This window comes from Acanthopagrus latus, chromosome 11 (genome assembly GCF_904848185.1).
Source record: "Acanthopagrus latus isolate v.2019 chromosome 11, fAcaLat1.1, whole genome shotgun sequence".
Taxonomy (NCBI): domain Eukaryota; kingdom Metazoa; phylum Chordata; class Actinopteri; order Spariformes; family Sparidae; genus Acanthopagrus; species Acanthopagrus latus.
The window spans coordinates 10,844,178-10,868,559 of NC_051049.1; the positions used below are offsets into that span (position 1 = coordinate 10,844,178).

Sequence of the window (24,382 nt, forward strand, 5' to 3'; positions counted from 1 at the left end):
AGGACATTTTGACATGTCACAGTAAAACAAACAATAAACTAGCTCACTTCTCACTTCATATTACCCCGAGGCTAAGAGTTTACTCAGGATAACATAGCATCTTTTTACACAACCACATTGCTAACCTAGGGTTAACCGTAGCCCAGGGCACACTGCAATTCTGCTAGCCCCGGGTTAAATGTCCCTTGGAGCACACAACACGTTTAGTTTGTCAAAGAAAGCATGACTGCTGTTAAAGGTCGTTGTTTTCATCAGCCCCGTTTCACACCTTTTAGCCTTATAATCAGCTGATTTTCAGTGAATAACCCTGCACACTTCACCAGACCTGCACCAGAACATCGCCAGTTACCCAAGGCTAAAGTTGGGGTTATTCTGCTTTGGAATGGCCCAGGATTGCACCAGTGTGTTGTACAGATGCTTGTAGCTCTGGTCTGAGTGCAGTGGGGGAATGGTATTGTTTTATCAGTGTCACGGTCCTGGTATTGTTCATGTTGGCTCACTGTCGTGACTTACTGGGTCACTTGAATAGAATGGAGCCATTGTTAACATTATTAGTAACACCTGTACTTTAACAGCTATGACACGACAAAGTCACAAATAAAGGGCAGCTCCACCAGTTAAAATAAAAACACAAAAAGTACAACTACATGTGTGGAGAAAGTAGTTTAAAGCTTTTTGTGACTCTACAGGAAGCTGCATGTAATGTGATGAATTGCTTCTAGAGATGTCACTCAGTGGCTTAGTTGCATTGTGGGTAGTGTTGGCGCCAAGTTCTGAAAACGAAGAAGAACATGTGGAATAAAAAAGCCAATTTCTCTGCTTCTTCTGTATCGATTTTGATCGTTGTTTTTAAACTATCCATAATGAGAACGACAGTGTTAAAGGAGTGCAGTGCTAGACCAGTGGACTGCTTTTCAATACCCAGCATCTAGATTACTTACGATGCAATTTAGTTACTGAGTGGCATCACTGGAGGCAATTGATAAGGTAACATGAAGCCACAAAGGCTTTACACTACTTGTTCGCACACGCAGTAGTACTCCACGAGACCTGCAAACACTTCAGTGAGTAAAACTGATGGAATCACCAAACGTGCAGATATGGTGCATCATATGAAATGACAAGTAGAAAGAGGAAGCAAAACAAGTTGGTGCTTAACATATATTCCAATCATTCCATCTTTGTTAAAACCTTGAAGAATCATTGAACAAAAATCGGAATAAAAACACAGAAAAATAACTGAAGAGAAAAATAAACAACAGAACACACTTGACTTCAAATGAATGGGTCAAATAACAACTATGGTATCATTTTAACAAGGATGTGATGTATGATGGCATGATGCCATTAAGGGCTTTGTGAATAAATAGTAACCAGTGGCGGTGCGTCTTACTGTTCTAAGATATTTGAATAATGAGGATCAATTGTGTAGTCTTGCTGCAAGAATGTGCCAAGGAATGTTCTCGCAGGTTACTCATCTGTCTTTATTTCCCGTCAACATTCTACAGTTTCCTCTCTGATATTAAACCCCCTTCAAATACTTAAATGTAAGAAAAAACGACATTTCCACCAGACTGACGCATTCACCTCACCTGAGATTGATCTTACAGTTTTAGCAGCAACTGTAGACATCAGTACTGGAAGTAAGATGAGATGCATTTGTACCTGTGGTTCCTGTGCGCTTGGCTGAAGGGTGGCCTTTTAAAATAAAACAATAGCAGACATGCTTTTTTTTTTTTAAGAACTGATTTTAATTAATTCCACACGTCAATAACAGCTGTTAGAATACGATCATTTTAAATTTTACAGTTTCATCCTCAACAGGCATCAAATGTGTCCCCAGATCTGAGAATTTGGTACAGGACATGACAAATCTCCACCTTAACCAGTCCTCCCAGTCCTCTGTGGCATCAGCTTCAGGTGTTGCTGCTTCCCCCCAACAGCTTCTTATTGTCTGTTTGCCTATAGGAACAACTGGAGGCGATTCAAGGCTTAATAAAATATTATTTAAATTTTATTGTCTTTTAATATGAACATATAAAAAAACACAACAAACGAAACATTTACATCATGGATTGTAAGCCTCTGCCCATGCTACCTTATGCATTATTATAAGAAGAAGAGATGCCACTACAAAAAGACCAGACCCTCAGCGCTGTTCTGCTCCCAAACAACCTGCAAACTTAATCTGGCTCAGTTCCACAGAAGCAACCCATGCCACCTCTCATCTTTAACCATAAGGCAAAGAAAAGTTCAAGAGATCCGTTCAAATAATGACCTTCTATACCTATCAACAAAGTCATTTTTTTACATGTAGAGCAGTTACATAGAAATACAAATTGCCTAGTTCAAGACAAGTATTTAGAGTTCTTTACATTATTTCTGCTTCAAAAACATCTTATACAGATGATCCGTTTCAGGGACATACTCTGATGTATTACAGGCAAAAGTGCCATCAATCAATTTCGTGTAGATTACCAAACATTTTCTTTCACCAGTATATCGATTTTGTCACGTCAAATTGTCAAAAAGAAGAGAGAAAAATGGAAGACCAGATTTGACTCGACCTACTTATTCCAATCATTAACCGTATCAGGATGCACTTGCAACAGTGAGTTCCGGGATCAATATGTAAATGTTGTCTCTGTGTGCATTTGAGTGAGGTAAAAGAAAACTAGACTCTGTGCTGATCAAACTAACAAAAGAGAATGATGAGAGAGGGAAATACGCAATGCAGAACTAATCTGAGTCACTACTTCATTCTCTCCTTCCAAGCGTCTCGCAGTCGAGAAGGACCGCCGCTATTCTGGTTTCACATTTTCTGATACCCATACATGAGATGGGGGTGAGGACAACTGATCACGACGGTCAGGGATCCTTAATTAATACTCACTACATGATGGCTTTGAAATAAATAAGCCTTAAACGTGGGATGAAGTATCAGACGAAAAGTGCAAACAGCTCTAGCAACACAGCAACAACCTTTTCTCATCTTCAGGCGAAACGCTGACAACCGGGGATCCTGATCTGAGGAGCAGCCATCACATACTAACAATACTAGTGCAGGTGCAGAGGAATATTAGTTGTAAGCCTACAGCATGTAGCAATTAAAGTCCAATCCTATTCCAGCAAATAGATGTGACCTTATCTACATTGAAAGGAGGCCGAGGGGGACTGTTGGTTGGAGCAGCTCCACTTGTTCCAGACAGGACCATTTGTAATCCAATCAATGACTTTAAGCTTGGTGGGGATGCACTTATTGACACTTCATTAAGTTTCGTTGTGTCAGACATGTTGAACCCGCCGCAGCAGAGCACTCTGAATGCTGCTTTGACCCAGGGTAGATTCATTCAGAGGAAAAGAAAAGGGAGTGTTCAACAGCACAGCCATGAGCCCAGACCAATTGTATCTCAAACCAAAGCAGAGGTGTCCTGCTTTCTGCAACTATTATCTCCCATCTGTACAGAACTACAGCAAATATTATGCAGACGTATTACAAACAACTGTTAAGAGAATTTGAAGCAATTAAATAAATATGATACTTCCAAATGTGGGAAAAAAATGATGACAGCACTTCTATTCCATAACGATCCTTTACCACAGATTTGTTTCTGCTTCTCTGTCCATTTCTCCATCTGGAAAAACATCTAAAGAGGAATCCTAAATGAAATAAAACACCTTCTCTCAGACTGGGGTCTCTCTGCTGGCCAGCTCAGCTAGCCTTAAAACAACAGGCTCGAATCTTCACCACTCGACAAACAAAAGGCACCAAAATCTCATAACCGCTTCCTGTCAGTGAATTCTTAAAAAACTCCATCTGCTTTGGCACAGCTGCCATACAGTCTGTTTGATGAATTACTTCCACAAGCAAGAGCCCCTAAAAAGATCCTTTTACAGCGAGATACCTGCAGTAATGTTTAACAGAGTGGCACATTTCCACCCATAACTTTTTGTATCCCTGACACCTACAGCTAGCTGTGTTGTCCACAAACTAACTTGCCCTTCGACAAAGATTTTGTTGCTGCACAGCGAACAGAGCTGCATGGAACGATGGAATTAAAATAATAAACAAAAGATATATATGTAGGAAAACAATCTCCAGTGTAAAATTGGCTTCAGAAAGACTCATCAATTCTTCTGTCCTCAGCTTCTTTCTAAGCTAGTCTCTGGTCAGTCTGCTAAGTTTTTATGACTGAGGTAGGTTCTCTTTATCTAAAGGACAAAATAAAAATTGAAAGCATCACACATTGAGGCCAGTATTGTGTTCTGCCCTTTCATAATTAAAAGGATAAATTCCTGAAAAAACCCTTTCAAGCTTTGAATTCATTCTCTGAAAAAAGAAATAGTAACACAATGGGAGAGGTTTAAATTTGCATCACTCTCCAGATATCTCTGCCTTGTCCTTCCCTTGCTCTTTCCCATTAGTTGTTTTTGACCTTTTACCAAAAACTACTGAGGAGCCTCCATTTTCAACCTGTTCGTCACAAAAGAGACAAAATCAGAGATGCAAACACTGAACGCCCATGGCTAAAAGAGCCTGTAATTCCAAGTCAAATACAAAGAGAGATGTGGTGGTGGTAGAGAGGGAATAGTCTGTAGAGAGAGAAGAGGAGGAGGAGGAGGAGGAAGGGGTGGGGGGGGCGGTGGTGCTGGGGTGCTCGATCCATTCAGTCTCTTTAGTAGAAGCAGGACGGTACAGATATTCACTGCAAGGTGACGGTTGGAGTTAGAGTTGCTTCCAGTGGTGTACAGTACAAAGAGGAATCCTAATCACTCTAGATTGCAGATTCATTGACAGTGCATGTTTGAGTGAGTGTTTGTTTTGTCTCGATAGAAACCAGAGCAGCTGAAAGGCTCTGAAGTCTGGGCATAAGGGAGGGTTGTTGCATCTAGTGGATTACCGTGTTCCTGTCCTCAAGTTTTTTTTTTAGCCCCCTGCCTCTCTGTCTCTGTGTGTGTGTCAGTCTATGAGGGGACAGAGCTGCGGGGTCAGTAGGCAGTGACCAGGTCCTTGTCGTAGTTGTATCGGCCCCTCTTTGGGGCAGGACTGTCGGCGCTGTCCTCTGTGTCCTCACTGTCTCCTCCTGCCCCGCCCCCTTCCTCCTCAGAGGAGGAGTCAAGAGTCAGATCTACCACTGCACCTCCGCCCGGTGCCACAGCGGCTCCTCCTGTGACTCCTGCCACCCCAGAGGAGCTGCTTCCAGATTTGCCCGTCAGGCTGGTGCTGCTGTGGGCTGGCGAATGACCGTTTGCTTCAGGAATGCCTGCAGACATGAAGGCCATTTAAAAAACTGAATACAGTTTCAAGTCTTTACTGTGCAAAGCATTTTCCTGAGCTGCATAGTGCCAAATGTAGGATAAAAGTAGAAAGTAAGAAAATACATTTAATAATAATAATAATAATAATAATAATAATAATAATAATAATAATAATAGTACTGAAGAAGATACCAAAGATAATACAACACAAGGATTGTCAACACCTTCATTTTCACAAATTATACAAGAATAAATATTGAAGTGAAACTTACATATATCAACAACAGGATATTCTGGTGTGTTGCTGCGTTCTCTTTCCCTGTCCCTCTCCTTCTCATCTCTGATGGGTCGCCAGGAGCCGTCAGTTAAGTACTCAATCTCCTCGATGTCCTCGCTTGTCTCTTTCAGAATCTCAGATAGCAACCTGAAATACACACTGCTGGTTAGAGCCGCCGCACGGAACACACTTCAGACCAGTGAAGGAAGAAAATACTCAATTCAAACTCAACTGCATGGGTTGAATTTCTTAGATTTTGTCCTATTTTGACAATTTTCTACCTGCAGTATGCAGATCATGTCTCTCTTTCTACGTCCTCAAAGTAATTTGCCACCATAATTACCCTATATCTATAATCAAATAGCAAAATATTCTTAAAGTCCTGCTCAACAAAATCAGCTTAAATTCTTGGCTTTTCCCTTATTATAAACTAAGAATTGCAATAATTCGGTAAATGAGTACCACTGAAAAACACCACTTGATAAACTTGACAGCATTTAGTAATGAGGCTTTTGAAAGTGAAACCTAGAGTGATCAGTTATAGGCGGGTCTTTCACACAGGCTTAATTTAAGGAATGCAAATTACATCTCAATGCCAAAACGTAAGACAATGCTTTCAGTCTTTGTGAAAATGAGGGAGTGCCCATGAGAGCTGCTAAGAATTTGCAGGAAAATACACACCCAGAGGTTTGGGGATGAAAATATCTTGTGCATAAATTTGTTTGATAAGATGGACTGCAGACTGATTTGCATTTGTATAAAAAAATGTTGTTATGCTCTGACAGAAAGTTCAAAATGTATTCAAATGCTGACCAATTACAGAGATGCATATTATATCTAAAGTAGGCATGGGGCCGATCCGATCCAGTACCGGTATCAGGTCCGATACCAACGTAATTCATGGATCAAAAATTTCCCATCCAACCTGTGGACATTTCCGATCCATGAGCCATGTCTATGCTTTAATGTTGTCTGTGGGGATGACTCCACAAGTGATTCCTGCCAGCTAGCCTGTTAGCTGGCTGCAAACTGTGGGATGGATTTCCTGAGCGGAGGCGTGGCTCAACGAGACAGCGTTATGACACACGCTTATGTTATGGACACACGTTCAGGAAATCCATTTCACAGTTTGCAGCCAGCTAGCAGGCTAGCATTGCACAGCATGGTGGCTAGCCAACATTTCCGCTGCGTGGAAATATTTTACACTGGAAACACCGCAAAGCAAGACAGCAAAATGCAATGTTTGCAAAGCCGTTATCCTAAGAGGCGGAAGCTCCCTCACGACGTTCAACTCCACTAACGCAATTAAACATTTAAAAAAGCACCACGTGAAAGAGCACAAAGAATTTTTAGACAGGGGGCAGAAAGACGAAAGAAGCCATCAGGATTCACTTATGGAGTCATTCCAAAAGCAAGGTAAACTCCCAGCAGACAACGTGAAAGCTAAAGGGATTATCAAGAAGTTGTTCAACTTCATTGTACTCAATGACCGACCGTTATCACAGCCTGACTGAACACTTAGAGCCACGGTATATTTTACCATCCAGGAGATACTTATTAGAGACTGCGCCACCTGAATATACAACCAAGTGTCAACCAAGTTAGCTGAGAAGTTAAAAGGAGTTCGAGCCCTGAGCTTTACTGCAGATACTTGGACTTCAGATGTCTGCCCAATGTCAGACTTTCCTGTAGAGAGGAGTCTATTTCAGCCTCATATACAATCAATAATGATAACAATAATAATATTAAAGCAGACAGAGCTCTGGTATCGGAATAGTATCGGTATTGGCAGATATCAGGATCAGACTGGAAGTGAAAAAATGTGGATCGGTGCATCCCTAATCTATAGCCTGACAGAGTACTTTACAGTGTCAACAAATGACTGCAGGTGACTTCAGAGTGACTTGCAGCAATGAGAAGGGTAAAAGAAAAAAGCGTTGCGTCCTTGAGTCCGACAATTACACGGTTCCCTTCTAAATTGTAGAGGTGTTACATCAGGTGGATCCAAGAGTCAATAAACAAGCCAATTTACTGGATCAAAAGTTTCTAATAAAAACTAACAGCAGATGTAGAATACCAAACAACAGATTAACACCCTCCAATGCTATGCAAAACATTCAAAGCTTTTAAAATGAAAACACAGGAGGTGGGTGCATGGTTCAACTTGAACCTTGAACCAAGAGTCCTTAAATTGCTCCAACATCTGTGCAGCTTGAATAATCTCAAAGCTGGCTTCAACCCACAGATGGCTAAAGTTTCCAGTTATACCTTTTCAGAGTTTATGAAAAGTAGGATGGTGCTTCAGGTGTGGGAACGAGTCAGAGCATGCTTTCGTCTCCTTACCCATCAATAGTGAGCAGCTCAAAGGGAGCGGGCTTGTCACAGACTGGGCAAGTCCATGTGGGCTTCTTCTCATTCATCTGCAGGAAGAAGACTGCGTCGAAACACTGAAGATGGGCACAAGTTAAAACTCGACATGGCACGCCGAGCCGCATCTTCACCAGCTGGGGAGGGGAAGAGTGAGAAGCATGTTAAAATAATCAAGCTTTATAGCAGGACAGATGTGTTTTGGTACTTTGATCCACCTACAAATATGTCAGGTATTATCATGACCGTGTACTCACTGGACAGATGAGAGAAACTCTGAGGCCTGTGGTTGCAATTTCACTCTCTGGATCAAATCGTAGTTTGTCTTGGACTTTACATTGAACACAGACAAAACATTAGTTAGTATTATAATAGTGTATTAGACAATATATAGTAACACACAATCCAGACCTACCAAAACAAACCAACAAACAAAATTAATGACTTCTAGGGTACTGGGGAGACACTGTTTAGTTTTGAACATTTTTGCAGGACTTTAAAGTCACATTTGAAAAACATGGCAGAGTATGTAAGCAACACTTACTGCGTTCACGACAGCGTTCTGCACTCTCAACAGAGCAGAGTTTGAGTTGGCTGAAGAGGTCTGCTGCAGTGAAAACCCTCACTAAATACACTGCCACAGAGTACCGCTGAAAACACAAATAATCACAGGTTATGAGCACTTATTTTGAAAGGCCACTGATCTAAAATAGAGCATACAGACACTGAACCTCAAAGTCACTTAAAAACCCTTTAAAAACACACGATTTATTATGTTATGAGAAACTGACTTGAATTCACAAATCTCCTCAGCTCATATTTGACAAAGAATCAAATGCAAATCTACCCTCTGGAACCCCCCTGATTATTTAATGCTGTATTTAATGCAAGATGTCCTCTTACATTCAATGGGCTAATTACAAAAGTCACATCTTATGAAACCACAGCAGGGCATTTGTTATTCTTCTCTAAACACCGATGGTATGTTTAAAAAAAAGAAAAAGCATTCTGCTTAGCACAATCTTAGGTTTTCATGGACTGAAAAACCCACAGCCCTCACTTGTGTACCAACCACAAGGTTATGGACTCTCATTGATTAAGTTTGCTGAGCAATCAATTTGTCATTCCTTTGTTCCACTTCAAACACAAGAAATGGTTGGTGAGTCTCTAAATCAGCAACATTATTCCTCAGGTGCAATCCAGGAACCTTATTGCATTAGCACTCCACTCTTCATGGACATTATATTAAACACGTTGAATTGGACAAAATATTTTACAAAACAGCTAAAGGAAAGTTGAAAGCTACGACCAAAACACTGGGATATAGAAAACACTATTGACAAACTTATTACAAAAATACTTGTTGTTTTCAACCCTCATGGAGTGTTTTTATTAGCATTCCAGCTTCTTATCTGGATCAGAAATGGACCACAGTCCAGAAGCTAGTGAATGTAGTTCAGTTCTTTTACAGTTATACCTTGGACAAATAAGTAGGACCCACGGAACACTCAAAGACCTACATGTCCCAGCAGGCACTGGGGCACCATGGAATTGGCCAGGAGGAGCTGGACACACATGCTGGGTGAATAAAGACACTTGTGCTGCCATGCTTGACTCTTTTGCCACCACATTCCTGAACTATGCCAAAATACAAAATGAAGAATCAGGATCTGACCTTGCCAAAGTTTCCCCAGGTGATGGTGACTCTGTTGGTTGCGTTGGAGAGATGCAACCAGGGAGTGATGTTAACAGGACGACAAGGACGACGGGGTTCAACACCAGGCTTGTTCGAGGGGTAATAGCCCTATATATACACACACAGACATACACAAATGCAAAACAATTCTGTAAGTTATCTGATCGATAAAACCAATCAAATGACGTTTTTCCTTACCAATTTGTGGAAATGAAAGGCTTATGTACAATTTAAAAGACAAATTAGCAGCGGAGCTCTTCATTGTGATAGTTGTGCAGTCATCTTTTGAACTACAGAGCAAGTTGCAAATGGATGTTAGATTACAGATACAGTGTTTATGTGCTCTACATGTGGCTGTACTTCTGTGTATTCATTTATTTATGGCTATTTAAATTATAAAAGATGTCTTTAATATTAATACTTGATTACTTGCTAGTGTTTTTACATAACAAATTTTGTGTGTCAAAATAGTGCAAGTTGTTAATTTCCACTTGAGGTAAGTGCACTGGCTCAGAGGAGATCTTTGACCTTGTCCATTGTATAAAAGTGGTTTATTTGGCACAGTTAGCTAGCTATCTTATAAAATGGGGGGACTAAAGTGTCACTGAGGTGGTTCTTGTAGCTTTTTTTTTGGTCAAATTTTGGTGTTGTATTATAAAAACATCTCGGAAGCAAAACCACTAGGACTAGGTGATATGGCCTTAAAAATCATCAGTGGATATGAAAAAGGAAAATTATTAAACTATTCTATTTGATCGAATTATTGCCTTCACCCCTTAGTCATAATATAACAGTCAGCCTCAACATTGAACCCATGGGCAGTTGACGTGAATAACATTGATCATCTTGCTACAATGCAATCTTCTGCTGAAAAACCTTGGGGTCCTGGCACTAGTGTGGATGCCACTTGACACGAATCACGCACCCCAACACCATTACATTTCTCATTGTTATTTACATCATCTGTCAGTGGTTTTATGTTGCGGCTGATTGGTGTATACTGACTAATTAGGTGAAGACAAATATTAGAACAAGTAGAACTGGTTGCTTCGGAACATTACATTACTTTACTGTAATGCAGAGTTGGGTTAACAGCAAATTCCTATCATTGTTTTCATAACATTGTCTTTAAACTGTTGTCTCTCCAGTTTCACTTTGTGACTACACAGCTTGTGGACAAAAAAATGCTGTTATTTCTGTTCAAGCTTCCCATCAGCATGTTAATAGTCTGTAAGCCACACAGATGATAACTTGCCTCACTTAACTTCCACCTCCATTAGGTTGGCTAATCAGTCACTATAATACATTATGACACTAGTAAAGCTGTGAGGAGGCGGTAAGTCTGTCCAAACTCAAACCAGTGACTCACTGACTGTATTTGAAAACATACTGCTTACAGTAATGACTGAGGAAATTCAAGAAGAAAACATTGTCATGTTTGTGTCCTGAAGGTGTGGCTTGTCTCAAAAGAGAAGCAACTCACCGGCACATGACAGTAGGACTGGTTGACTTTGACAGCAATGTTGGGAGGATACTGGTCCTCCTGAACACCAATGGAGTCTGTGTAACAGATTCTGCAAAAGAGAATAACATGAAAGAGAAATTAGCATTATAATAATGTCTGTTCTGATACATGAATCAGATATGATTATGGGGGAAATTAAAACAGTATTTGCACATGCATGGTAATACCCACATTCCAGGAAAATGCATGGTGAAACATCTGTCATGTTTTTATGGAAATATGAGGGAACTTACCTAAGAACCACTTGGATTGATCGGATTCCTGGACGAAGCTCACTAAAGAACAGGTCATAAATCAAAATGAACAATAGTTAGAGTTAGATTATGTAAAATAACCTGAAGTCAACAATGCAGATGTTGGAAGAGTTTTTGATTTTCTTACCTTGCATTTCTGATCTGGTCTGCCTGGTTTGGTGTTAACTCAAATATGCATTGACTGTCCTGCAGTTTCTCATTGTTGTGGGCAACTGTAAATATGTGTAGAGAAAATGTAGTTGAGTTGTTTAGTTAGGGACATAGCATTTCTATAAAACAAAGGATTAAAATGCAAGGACACAGAAATGTCAAACTTATACTCACTTAGTTCTGTTGGTGGCAACAGTGTCTCCAAAGTTTGGTAAAAGGGCAGTGGCACCAACTTAACCTCTGGTGCGGGTGTGGGGATCGGTTTGGAAATTCCATTGAGGTAGTCTGCGCCCTGAGAGGTGGCAGTGGGGGAGGAGCTGAGGGATGAGTAGGCGACTGAGATGCCCTCTGGACGCCGTGCCGCAAGCCAGCCGGATGTTTTGGGGAAGCGCGACTCATAGAGCTGTCTGACATTCTTCAGAAGCTCTGGGCTGTATTCGGTCTGCACTAGCCTCAGTGCACGCCCCACCAGGTCCTGTTTCAGCCCACTTTTGCTGCGGCCCATTGAGGCCAGCAGCGTCTGCAGGTCTGAGACCCGGAAACTTTTGACCATGTTCTAGAGGGGAACAAGAAAAAAAGAAGATTAGGAACACAACACAAGAACAATGAAAGCTGTAGATATTGAAGATCTGAGTGACAGTGCAGTGAATTTACAAATCCAGACTGAATTTGAGAGCCAAGGCATATTGATACTTGATTGAAATTCAAACTAATTTACTACAGTGCTAATGGCTCTGGATGTATTTGACCTGTGACTCTGAGAACTCCACAATTTTCAATATATATTCTTTTCTCAATTACTGAAGCTCTTTTTCAAGGTAATCACAGTCTGATGTTCTACAGCATCACTCTCACTGTGAGAAAAAATCATTGTCTATCTATGTGACAAAGTTGAAAAATATGTTCCATTACATTACGTTTTTGATCTGTGAAATTATCTAGTGAGTGTATCAAGTTCCTAAACATAGTCTCAAAAAAAGAAGCAGAAAATGTCAAAATGGATTGAGTGATTCAATTCCTTGTGGAATTCTTGCCTACAACCCATCTAATAACTTTGTCCATGACAGGCTTGACGCAAATATCTGCACTTCTATGTATGTATGCATTTAACAGGACATAGCAGTGTCTGATTCCTGCTAAAATTAGCCTTTATCCTTAGTCACTTTAATCCTACAGAGGCTTGAACCTGTCTCGTAATTGGAGGGATAAGTAAGCTTCTAGAGAGATTTTGATTATTCCCTTCTTAAAAAACGGTGGTACCATAAACCAAAATTCCAGAAAACTGAAACGGTTACAATGTATGACTGGACCTCCCACTACACACTTAATAGGTCATGTGAGGCATACAAACATATAAAACCCACTGACAAATTGGACTGTGATTAATCAGAGGGTTTTAAGAAAAATGTTTCAAGAAGAATCACAAAACACTTTTAAACACAATACCAAATGAAATATCTGGTAAAAGCTAGAGTTTGGATCTTTATTTGGAAAGAGACAGGTTTAGTTTGCCTTGTGTGATATTTACACGTCTACCGAAATGTAAAACCAATCAACTTCCACAAAATGCAGCGTCTTGTCAGTGTGCCCTAACACTGCTGGAGAGCATGTTTTTTTTTTAATAAATCGATTCAAGTGACGTCTAAACTTCGAGCGGAAGTGAAACCACAACAAGCCCATTTGTTTACTTTTTGAGCGCACTAAATCAAAGTGCAGACGGAGACACAGTCAAATACAAATGTAACCTTCAGTGTGACACGTGTTTAACATACTCGACATTACGAGTCCACATTTCGATTAGCAGAACTAAATGTGTATATAACACTATAACACTTAGATAAAGCTCTAAGTGGAATCGATGATCCCATTACAGGACACATATGACAAAACATATCGCCTGTAGGCGGATGCTGATTTAAAATGCAGCAACAACACAGAGTATACAATCTTGATTGTGGAGCAAAACACGAATTATTGTTGGAAAAACCTGAGCGGCGTAGCATTAGCTTTGTCTGACATTGTTGCGTTGGACATCAGTAGCACAACAGCTTTGTGTCTAGATTTATTCTTTTTTTAAAATGTAGCTGCCAATCGGGCTTCTGTTGAACACGCTGTGCAAAAATGCCGCGATCAAGTCAGTAATGTTGCAGTTTCTCTAGCCTCATGTGAATATTACCAATGTAGCCTGCGCTTAGCAGCTGGCTAGCTTCTCCACAGACTGGGCTGTCGGTATTCAATCATTGCAACTGGACATTTTGACAGGTGCACAGCTTCATAAACTAACAGGCTAAATACAGACAGACATGACTGTGAGTCAAATGACATCAAATATTGTCGCGCTGGGAAGTATGTTAGCTGCGAACCCCCAAGTGTATTCATGTTCACATCATTCATTTTCGGTGTCTTCCTTCAAAGCCAGCGTGATGCTAGCTGGACCAACGCACTTGCATAGTTAACGTTACCTAGCAGGCTAGCTATGCTAGCACCACAGGCTAGTTCGTTTCGTCGTGACTGTAATACGCCACATTTGTGAGAGTACAAACTCTTCACTATATTCACACAAAGCCGGCAGTTTCCCCTCAACTATGCTGGGTTTCAAATCATACTCCCGCGCCCGTCTTCCATCAAACCAAAGCTAGCCAAGCTCTACTTGCCATCGCTTCCACCAGTTCGGCCGCCATCTTCCTGCAGCAGTACCGCGAGAGTCAGAGGCGGCTGCTAGTGTTTCACCAATGAAACGCAGAGCCTGCTTTGATAGACGGGTAGCCTCGACCAATCACAGTGAGGTTTGAAGCAGAGCCCTACGGGCTGCATGTGAAATGGGCGGGATCACAGTGTTTTAAAGTTACAGTTCAACTTTTTAAAAACACTAAGAGACAGGTCTCATTTCCAAAATAGGCCTCAGCGTCGATAGTTTATACCACGTGTGAAATTATTTTGATACCCGTGATGTTTCGGTTTAATAGTATTGAGGTATTGTGAACGTTTATCTTAAAAACGGCTTTAATTCAACATGGATGTAAAGTATGGGGTGTCAAGTGGACGGGGTCGCATGGTGTGTTCAAGCCCCGTCCGAGCAAAAAAATCCATTTCAGGGTCCGCGCCGGCTGTGAGATGTGGCGCTGATGCTTTGTCTAAGGTATGCTCATAATTTAATTAAAACGAGTAATTAACTAAATACACGTACATGTCAAAGTAAAGAGCAGTCACTCCCTGTCCAAAACGCAAGAAGCATATTGTGTCACACTTAAAGCAAAATGTAAATAGGCATACCAAGAACACACTTGTACTCCCTGTCGTGATCCAGCCCTGCTTTTCCAGCAGCTCCTCATATGTGGCAAAGAATAGCCTCATGGAAACACACAAATCAATTGAAGGAATTGCAGTATCATGTAATAACATGGTGTGTTTTGTTTTGGCTTTACTTGGATGCGAAACGTCAATAAGACAATGCTGTGCATTCAGTAGGAGAGCAGGCTTGTGTCACTATTGCTGCTGGATGGAGAATGTTATATTTGATTATGTTTTAATGAGTACAGCATGCAGTAAATGATATAGGAAATATAGGATTGAGTTAAATTTTTTATAGAGCTTTTTGAATATAGTTCACAAAGGCAGTACCAAATACATTAACCAGTACAATACAAGCTATATTTTTTACAATTATGTGATATTGGTTTAGACTTTTTAAATTAATAGAACATAAGCCTACATATAAATTAATATAGCTAATTACAACTCAAAAAGCTTGGTACTGTAAAGTCAGTGTAGTGTTCTCTTTTGTGCATGTAAAACGTGTTCTATTATCTAAACAGAAGAGGGCAATATGGTTCAGGATTTGACCTGACTGGTTTAATTCATTTCCTCACTAAAACTGGCAGAACAAAGTAGATCACTCCGGATACTGTGCTATTACTGTTGTCTGGGCTAATGTGATGGGTTGTGTTGTATCCTATTTTGGAGGGATTTCAATCTCCACAATTCTATGGTGTTCAAGTTAATCAGTGGAACTTCATACAAAGGTACTCAAAACACTCAAAAAGACCTTTATTTGTGTCAGATCACAGAGATTTTAAAGTTATAAATCATGGTAAAAATGGACATTGTTAATGTTTTCCATTTGATATGACACTGTAACTGTGTTAATTGCATCTTGGATTTAAAAGATTGCTCTGAAATTGTTATAAACAGAGTCACCGGACAGATACAAGCAGGAGACAAAATATATATGTGCAATTTTACGTGTAAATGTTTAGCATGACTCGTGGGCAAATTAAAGGAACATTTTGAACACATGGAGAATCAAGTGGTTTAAATAACCCTATACTTTAAGATGGATTAGGTTCTTCAGTAAACCTCATAATTAGCCAAAAAACACTCAAGGACTCTTGGCTGTCCTTCATTGTTAATCTTAATTATTCAAATGCCGGTCTTATCAATTAAATATAAAGATAACATACACCATTTATGTCAACATTCAAAAGTGTAACTTACAAGAGTCTGGTGTATTTGATCTGTAAATCACAACATGAACAATTCAGTCAATTCATTACCGAAATTCAAAAATAATTCAAACCGGAGCACAAATCACAAAATTTAGAATAAAGTTTAATTAAACACAGAGATAAATTCAAACATTCTTAACACATTGTTTGAGAGCACTACACCCTTAGAACTGATGGAAGATTGATGGAAATGTCAGCAACATGTGCACTACACCGTTAAAAATAAACACTTTTAATACATTACAGTCCAGCAGTGAAAAGTTCTGCGCTCAGAGAAGGATCTGAGTGTTGAAACTACAATCAGAAAACATTAAACATGTAATGTCAGGATACTGTTTTGTATTTAACTTTTTAACATTTCCAATGGCCAATAACAAAGAAATCTCTTTTATTATAACAGCAACCAAGAATTGGTATAAACAGGACACACACATTAAAAGTGGGTCATGTCAACAGCAAAGAATGACTCCATTTCATTTCCCACACATACACTTTACTGTTCTGTTACCTTGTGATTATCAGTGTCTGCACTGTACATTGGTGTCCTTTTTTTAAAAAAAAAAAAGGAACTCCACCAAATTTATTTTGTCTCCAAAACACTGAACTTGGCCAATTAATTACTGCTCTTTGGTTACTGAAGTAATTCTTTGGACAGCGTCCACATGGACAAAACAACTTTAACAGGATAACAGTGGTATCTAAAAGTCCTTTGATTCTACAGCATCCATCCTCTGCACACCACGTCTTGTTAAATCTTGAGTGTTTAATCTCCCGTAATTACAAAGATTTGCTGAGGTTAATAAAAATAATCCGCCTCAATTCAGACCCCCTACCTGGACCTCTGCTGTGCCTTCTTTGCCCCTTTCTGTGAGGGATAAATTCACAGTCATATAAATAGAGTCACCTTCTCAGCCTCAGAGCACAACCCTTCGAGGATACTGACAAAGGAGTTTTGATCATCAGAGAGGCAGAAACATTTCCTTTAAATTTGTTGCTAAACAAAGTAGCCGTCTTTAGTCCTATGGACTGACGTCATTTCCACAAGTTGAGATTGTGTCGCTCGTGAGCCCATCAAGGTTAACAACAGTTGAGAGGCTCACCTTTATCTGTGATCTTGTCAACAGTAAGACTTCGGCGGAAGAGGCGAGGGTCATTGAGGCGATTCGTTTATGAAGGGTCCTGCATTTTAAAAGAAAATAGCCATGCTGTCAAAATCAGATGCCAAATTCTGAGAAGACTCTTTTGATTTATCACCTTATATTATTCAACTGCTAATTTGGACTAATAAGACGTCTGTAATGAGTTTGAAGTATCTCAATTCAGGCATGACAATGGAGGACACAAGCAGCCGCACCGGTGGCAGAGAAAGACTGGGACTGAGCTTCACTATTGACTATCTTCTGTTCAATAAAGGAGTCAAAGGTTCTAAAGAAGAAGCGACAGGAAGTCGTACAGCTGAGCAGACAGCAAACAACATGCTAAATCATCAGAATCCTAAACCGAAAGAGGTGGGGATTCGCTCCGAGACACCGGAGAAGTGGCTACAGAGGTCAGAGGTAGAGTCTGAAGAAAGGAAAGTCAAAGAAGAGGAGGGGGATGAAGAGCAACCAGAGGAGGGGGAGGAGACCACCACCACATCTACCAGCAGCAGTCCAGAGAAGTCGGCGGACAAACCCAACCAGTCGTACATCGCGCTCATCTCCAAGGCAATCCTGGCGTCAGAGCAGAAGAAACTGCTGCTGTGTGACATCTACCAGTGGATCATGGACCACTACCCGTACTTCAAGAGTAAGGTATGTTCGATTCAGTCTCTCAATCTATTTACCTGGTAGGCAGAGAACAATATTAATGTCCTGTGAGAAAGCCGTAGTTGTAGTTGTGGAAGAATTCCGAAAGTGTGGGACTATTTTCAAATGTATTGTGAACTTGTATCAGCTACTGGTAAGGCAGACAAGAGAAAACGAGAGCATGTTTGCCCAAAGTCTTTCGCTCGGTCGCTGAAAAATAACGTGGTCGCCATTTTTCGCAAGCGAAGCGACCTACTTGGCAAAGGTAATCTGTCTGAGTGGTTAGGCAATTAGGTTCTAGCAGGGACACTAGATGATCTTCTTGTTGGCAAATTCACAAATAAAGTAATCCTGTTGCTAGGTTGCAAACTGCCTCTGCTATCACCAGGTGCAACAACAGATTGGGCGTAGCCTAGTGGATTAAAGTTGATCACTGGTTTGACGTGCTAAAAAGGTAACTCAGGGTGTCGTGTCTTACTGCGATCATACACAGTCTTGACACGCCATCGCGCAGCCTGCCAGCAACAGGACAAGGTGACGTCCTGAGTAGGATCAGTGATACTTAACAGACACCTTTGTTAATTTTCAATTGGGGACTACCATTGTTTAACTCCTAGTCGGTTTTCAAGTTTAACCCTGTTTCTTTTCTCCTCTTGCTGCAACAGGATAAAAACTGGAGGAACAGTGTTCGGCACAACTTGTCCCTGAATGATTGCTTCATCAAAGCAGGCCGCAGTGACAATGGGAAAGGCCACTTCTGGGCGATTCACCCCTCGAACTACCAGGACTTTTCTAACGGCGACTACCACTGCCGGAGGGCACGGCGGAGGGTACGCAGGGTGGCAGGACAGCTCCCCCTTACCACCCTGAGGTCCCCCTACCACCCTGCTCTCATCCGGCCCCACAGAACGACCTGTTGGTGCTGTCCTCAAGTCCAAACAGTCCCTCTGTCCTGCTTGGCACCCAGACTTTACTGGCCATGGTCCAGTGCGCAGCCACAAGTGGGGCTCAACCAGGGCCTGCGAGCCTCTGTACCCTAAGAGTGAATAGTTTTTATATTTGATGTATACTCTCGTATTTGCTAATGAATATGTCATTAGGTGATGTTATAATTTATGTGAACTTGGACATTATACTCTGCAAACAAAAGGCAAAAGTGATTTTAGGGTCAGTGTTTCAATAAAATGTACGAACCTTATGAATCTGCACTTCTTTTATTTGTATTCTGAATGTTTGTAGAATAACAAAGACACAATGTTTTGTATTAATCTCATTAAATCATATTGAATTCAACTCCTTGCGATGTTTTAACCAGCTGCCTCAGTTGGGTTTTGTCTGTGTGTGTGTGTGTGTGTGCGCGCACACACTTGCCTGCGCGAACAGATCGTACTAAAAGTGAGCCCACTGCTAGAATACCACCCGTTGTTAGATGCTAATTAGTCAAAGCTGTCGGGATGCAAAATCTTCTGCGTTAAGAGACTAAAATCGGGCTTTCCAAAGCCGACTCCCAAGGATACGAGGCTGGATAATCTGAGCAATCCCAAATAGTTTCAAGAAATGGGAAGCTTATCACACAGTGTAATCCGTAACCGCTGCTGCAGAAAGAGGGGCAACCACGGGAGGTCAGGGATGAAGGAAGCAGAGGAAAGGGAAGGAGGCAGGGAGAGAGGGAGGGAAGGGCACGCTGATTTATTGGTGAGAGGAGGGAGGTCTTTTTTAGGGACTCTGAAGAATTAGTCAAGGCTGAAACATACAATTTAAACAATGGAAGACATACTAGTGTTCACACTGAACACTAAGTCCCTGTCAATATTTTTTATTATCGATTAATATGGCCATTATTTTCATGATAACTCAACATAAAGGCTCAGATGATGAAAGTATTTTAAATGGTCTACAAAATTTGCAGTTTTAGTCAATATTGTGTATTGTATGAAGTAGAAAATTATGACTGTAAAAAAAAACTGTGTAGTAGCACATTTAAAAAAAAAAATCTTCGAAGGCTGATATGGACAAAAGAGGTCCTTTCAAAAAGTGGAGAGGACATGAGAGGACATGTTCCCAGTGTCCCCAGTGTATATGACAGCTATGATTAACTGTTTCGACTGCTTATCACAATGTCCCAGGTGCCTAAAGGATGTCTTCAGTTTGCTTCTTTGTCCAACTGACTGTCTAAAAAACCCCAGAACTCTTCATTAAATCAGCAGCAAATCCTTATATTTAAGAAGCTGCAACCAGCAAATATTTGACATTTTTGCTTAAAAAATGACTCTTAAACAATCGATTATTAAAATAGATGGCAATTAATTTTCTTTTGATTAACCAAGGTGGTGCTCAAGTGCACAAAAATACAGATATTGGAAGATTGTGAAGCAGAAATGAGCAATGATCCATGGGCGGCCCTAAGGGTATGACAATCCAACTAATTACGTTCATTTTCAGTATAATATATAAATACATTGGGAAAAAGGCTCAACACAATGTCCCAGAGACCAAAGGACGTCTTAAGATTGCTTTTTTGTCCAACCAAGAGCCCAAAACCCCAAGACTGTTCAGAAAATCAGCAGAACCTCACATTTAAGAAGCTGAAATGTTTGACATTTTTACTTAACTCTTAAACAATTAATCAAACATTTAAATAGTTCACAATTCATTTCATCTACTCTCTGAAGCGCTAATGAACACAGTGTGTATCTGATTGTTAAGATCCATGTGCGTGATTTATTTATTTTATTTTATTTTTTTTTTGCAAAATGACAAAAGCCACACATCATTACGTGACATGAGATGGGACAGTTCAGTTATAAGGTTCCTCCGAAATATTTCCATATTAAGAATCAAGTCAATTTCCACCTGTCGGGCTCTCACATCAATAGTGAAATTCCTCTCTGACTTGCAAAGGTTGGCATTTACATCCACAGTGCTCCAGCCTAAGAGGATTAGGTCATACATTGACTTTTCTGAAGTTTGTTTGTCTCAGCTCATGTGGGCGTCTTATTTGCAAATTATTGAATATTTGAATGAGGCAATATTTGACATGAAATTAGACTCTAAACAGACTATAATATGTCAGAGGGAGAGAGGGTGTGTTATTTCTCAATAGCTATTTTTTCGGCGATGCTCATTAGAACAATGACAAATCCATCTAATTAATTTTTGTTCACCAAATCTTCCTATTCAATGTCAGCGGCTAATTGGAGGCCTAATTTGCTTAATTCCCATGAATTGCTCTCCGCATCAAATCCTCTTCAATTCACCAGCTTTAAGGCTTTAATTTGGTTGCATATGTTTGCTGCACACACACACGCACACACACACACACACACACACACACACACACACACACACACACACACACACACACACACACACATTCAAACACATTAACGTACAGGAGTTTACATCTCACACATTTCATGCAAATCAATGTCAAAAGCAAATTGCAGAGAAACACACTCTGCACACATGTCATCGTTCAAATATCTGATATCTGTGTCTGGTAGTTGAGGTTTTTTTTTGTTGCAAAAGTAGGAAATTGAATCATAGGCAACTAAAATAAAGAAATGTTTGATCATGTTTTTCCTGTCAAACAAACACAAAAACTGCTAAACTACTGTAAACAACATCACTAATGGTCAGCAACGAAATAGTAATTAACTACCTTTCTAGGAGCATGAGATTGAGGTCATGAGCTCAGTGTGTGTGTGTGTGTGTGTGTGTGTGTGTGTGTGTGTTCATATGTGCATGTCATTTCGTTAATCTAATGAGATGGGCGGAAGGGTGCAGGGGGCCGTAGATTAGGGCACAAAGATTTGTTCCTGATTAGCAGAGAGTGAGGTAAGAAGATCAAGTCCTGCTGAGATGGCGATGAAACATTATGTCCGTGTTTTAATACAATACGTTTACAGTGCAGCGGCGGCATTCCAAAGCTGATTCCCCCCTTCAGCTTACATGTATCTCATTGATTTGACTGTACACTCAACATACAACAGTTCACATCGCAGAGGATGAGAGCCTGAACTGGTGCGAGCAAACACATCAAAGAGATACACAGGAAAAAGGAAAGGGTTGCCTTTGTTTGCAGCGTGTAGCTTGTACTGTGTGCAATATGGAGCACTTTAATGATTTACCCAAACACCAGAGCTGAATACCGACCGAAGAGCACCCCTGCCTTTTTATCCTCTGTTTCAGCCACTGCATGTACAGAAAAAAAGAAATGCAGTTATACAAGTAACTTGAGAGAAATCTCAATACATTTTGATTTATTTAGACTTTATTTCCTGAAATACAGCCTCTCTGCATCCTCGAAGAAATGCATTCAAAAAGAAATTAAAAGAATATGTGCCTGCCTTGGTATTCTTTCTGTGCTCTCTAAATATTGAAATGATTTCTTTGCCCACACTGCCAAAAGAACCACATCCTTTTAATTGCCTGACATGGTCTTTGGCTGATACCTAGACCTGACTTCAGACACATTGACATTTGGAGCTTTGGAGATCTAAAATGATGAAAGATAATTGAATATTTAACTGTTTTTAAATTACAAATAGTAGCCTGAGCAGTTCAAGTGTATAGCACATTCAAATATATGTATATGTATATATTATTGATTTCTGGTTTGTGGCTCAGCATCAGTTTGTGTCTGTGCCATTCTTTCATTATGAGTTTGTTTCTGTTCCTGAGAATACTGCACTATATTTAAGGTATAGATGGTGATAAATGACAAAAACCATTACGCGCTTTCTTTAAAATAAAAAGAAATATTTTTTATATTTTTTAATATATATATTATATATATATATAAAGTATACAGGCTGTACAGGCTAATAAATGGACAGTAATGTGATTTTTTTTAAAAAAAAAATAATGTTTTACTTTTTTATTCACTACTATTTTTTTTTTCTCACAAATGCTGCTTTCATCGAGTTGCACCTGAACGCACCCTGTGAACAAACTCTCAATAGGCCCCAAAGCCTGGAGGAGTCCAAATTGCCAGTCTATTAGAAAGCATGATTGCATAGAAGTAAGTAGTATTTAAGGCTTAGGAAGCGCTATAGTTGAACCAAAACCAGCTGCTTTTTTCTGGTTGTGTCCCACCATGAACAATAGCCCGGCGTTACCTCGGCTTCAAAGGCTCCATAATAGTCAATCGATCAGAATGCGAGGCGCTATTCTGCAGATTACTGTTAACAATAATTTGCCTCCTAGTGCACCGTTGCCATCTTTGAAGCAATGTTTTATTGCCTTTTTTTTCTTCTTCTTCTTTTTTTTCCTTCCATCTGCATCTGTCATCCCCGAGGTCCACTGTTTGATCTCTCCCCACCAGTGCCTGCCTCCCCGGGGTCGCGTTGACCTGTTGATTGGCAGCTGCGATCAGACATATGGTGGGACGAGGCATCGACCGGAGCTCCCCGGAGACAAAAGCAGACTAGTGGGGTTTTTATTTTTTCTCTTCCCCTCTCTCCACCGCGGCCGAGGAGCCGGAGCTGGAGCCGGAGCTGGAGAGCGGCGAGGACGCAACCCGATCCGACCACTAGATGACGCAAGGTGCAAGCGAATAGTTCCAGCACTGCCTCGACCATCTGATTTGAGTGGATGTTGTTGCAAAGTTGTCTTCTTCCTCTTAGATTTCATTTACAGTGCAGTATACTGTGCAGAATTGCATTGTTTACCCCTAATGTACAGTATATGAAACCCCCCCCTTCACTGTAATTATTCATCAACATGAAGAATGTCCAAGAATGTATTATTTCTTCTTCTTCTTCTTCTTCTTCCTGATGATACTTTGACCTCTACAAGACACCCAGGCCTCTTGCCCTGCTGTGTGTCAGTTCACTAGGGTACCTCGACTCCCAGCGAAAAAACAAAAACAAAACAAAACCAAAAAAAAGCACAGATGTGATGCTCAACCTGGTGTGTATGTGTGCGTACGTGTGCATGATTCCAGCGTACAGAATGCAAAACACCCCCATCTCTCCTCCTATAGTGAGCGTTGCCATGGCGATACATCCCTGGCCAGGGTCTTGCGGTGATCTGCGCTGACCCTCGGCGACCTCTGACATTTAGGCCATGGCCAGGGTCAGAAGGTCAGCAATGGCCAGAGGGCAACAAGAGCACTTCCATGATTGGCACTCTGACACGCTCGCTGCCCCCTTCATCTGCGGCGCTCCCCTCCATCCCTCCCTCCCAGTTTCCACCTTCTCATCTGCATTCGTTTCGGCTGCAGGAGGTTCGTCCCACTGTTTTGCATTGCCTTACCTTAGCAGGTAGCCACGCTTGCAGCAACGGCGGGCTCAATATTGTATAATTCTGAGCTCAGTGCTGCTATCACATTCCAGGATTGTCCGCCTCGGTTCTGTGTAAATGGTGACGATAAAATGCAATCTCCAGCAGGCTAACGTCCTGGATCATGACGGTTATGATAGCAGTAATGATCATCAGTATTCCCTTGGCCCCTGCAGTCCACTGTATGTAAGGATATTTATAGTACTTCACGTGATAACGTGTGTGTGTGTGCGTGTTTGTTCGTTTCTACGGAAGGGTGGGGGTGCAGTGGGGGGTG

The 24,382-nt window shown here is 40.8% G+C and overlaps 2 protein-coding genes across 2 annotated transcripts; one reads left to right on the forward strand and one right to left on the reverse strand.

The window, feature by feature from the left end:
* Positions 1–1,992: 1,992 nt before the first annotated feature.
* Positions 1,993–14,310, reverse strand: pias4a (protein inhibitor of activated STAT, 4a). The gene is made up of 11 exons (XM_037114844.1): positions 14,183–14,310; positions 11,703–12,084; positions 11,506–11,590; positions 11,358–11,399; positions 11,083–11,173; positions 9,579–9,707; positions 8,448–8,553; positions 8,161–8,234; positions 7,880–8,040; positions 5,532–5,683; positions 1,993–5,264 (listed from the first exon to the last, which is right to left on the reverse strand). Exons 1-11 carry the CDS (start codon positions 14,207–14,209, stop codon positions 4,990–4,992), a joined length of 1,524 nt encoding a protein of 507 aa, XP_036970739.1. The 5' UTR covers positions 14,210–14,310; the 3' UTR covers positions 1,993–4,989.
* A 2,200-nt stretch (positions 14,311–16,510) lies between these two features.
* On the forward strand, positions 16,511–19,004 carry foxq2 (forkhead box Q2). Its single transcript, XM_037114845.1, has 2 exons — positions 16,511–17,826; positions 18,486–19,004. The coding sequence occupies exons 1-2, from the start codon at positions 17,332–17,334 to the stop codon at positions 18,858–18,860; spliced, it is 870 nt and encodes a 289-aa protein (XP_036970740.1). The 5' UTR covers positions 16,511–17,331; the 3' UTR covers positions 18,861–19,004.
* The last annotated feature ends 5,378 nt before the right edge of the window (positions 19,005–24,382 follow it).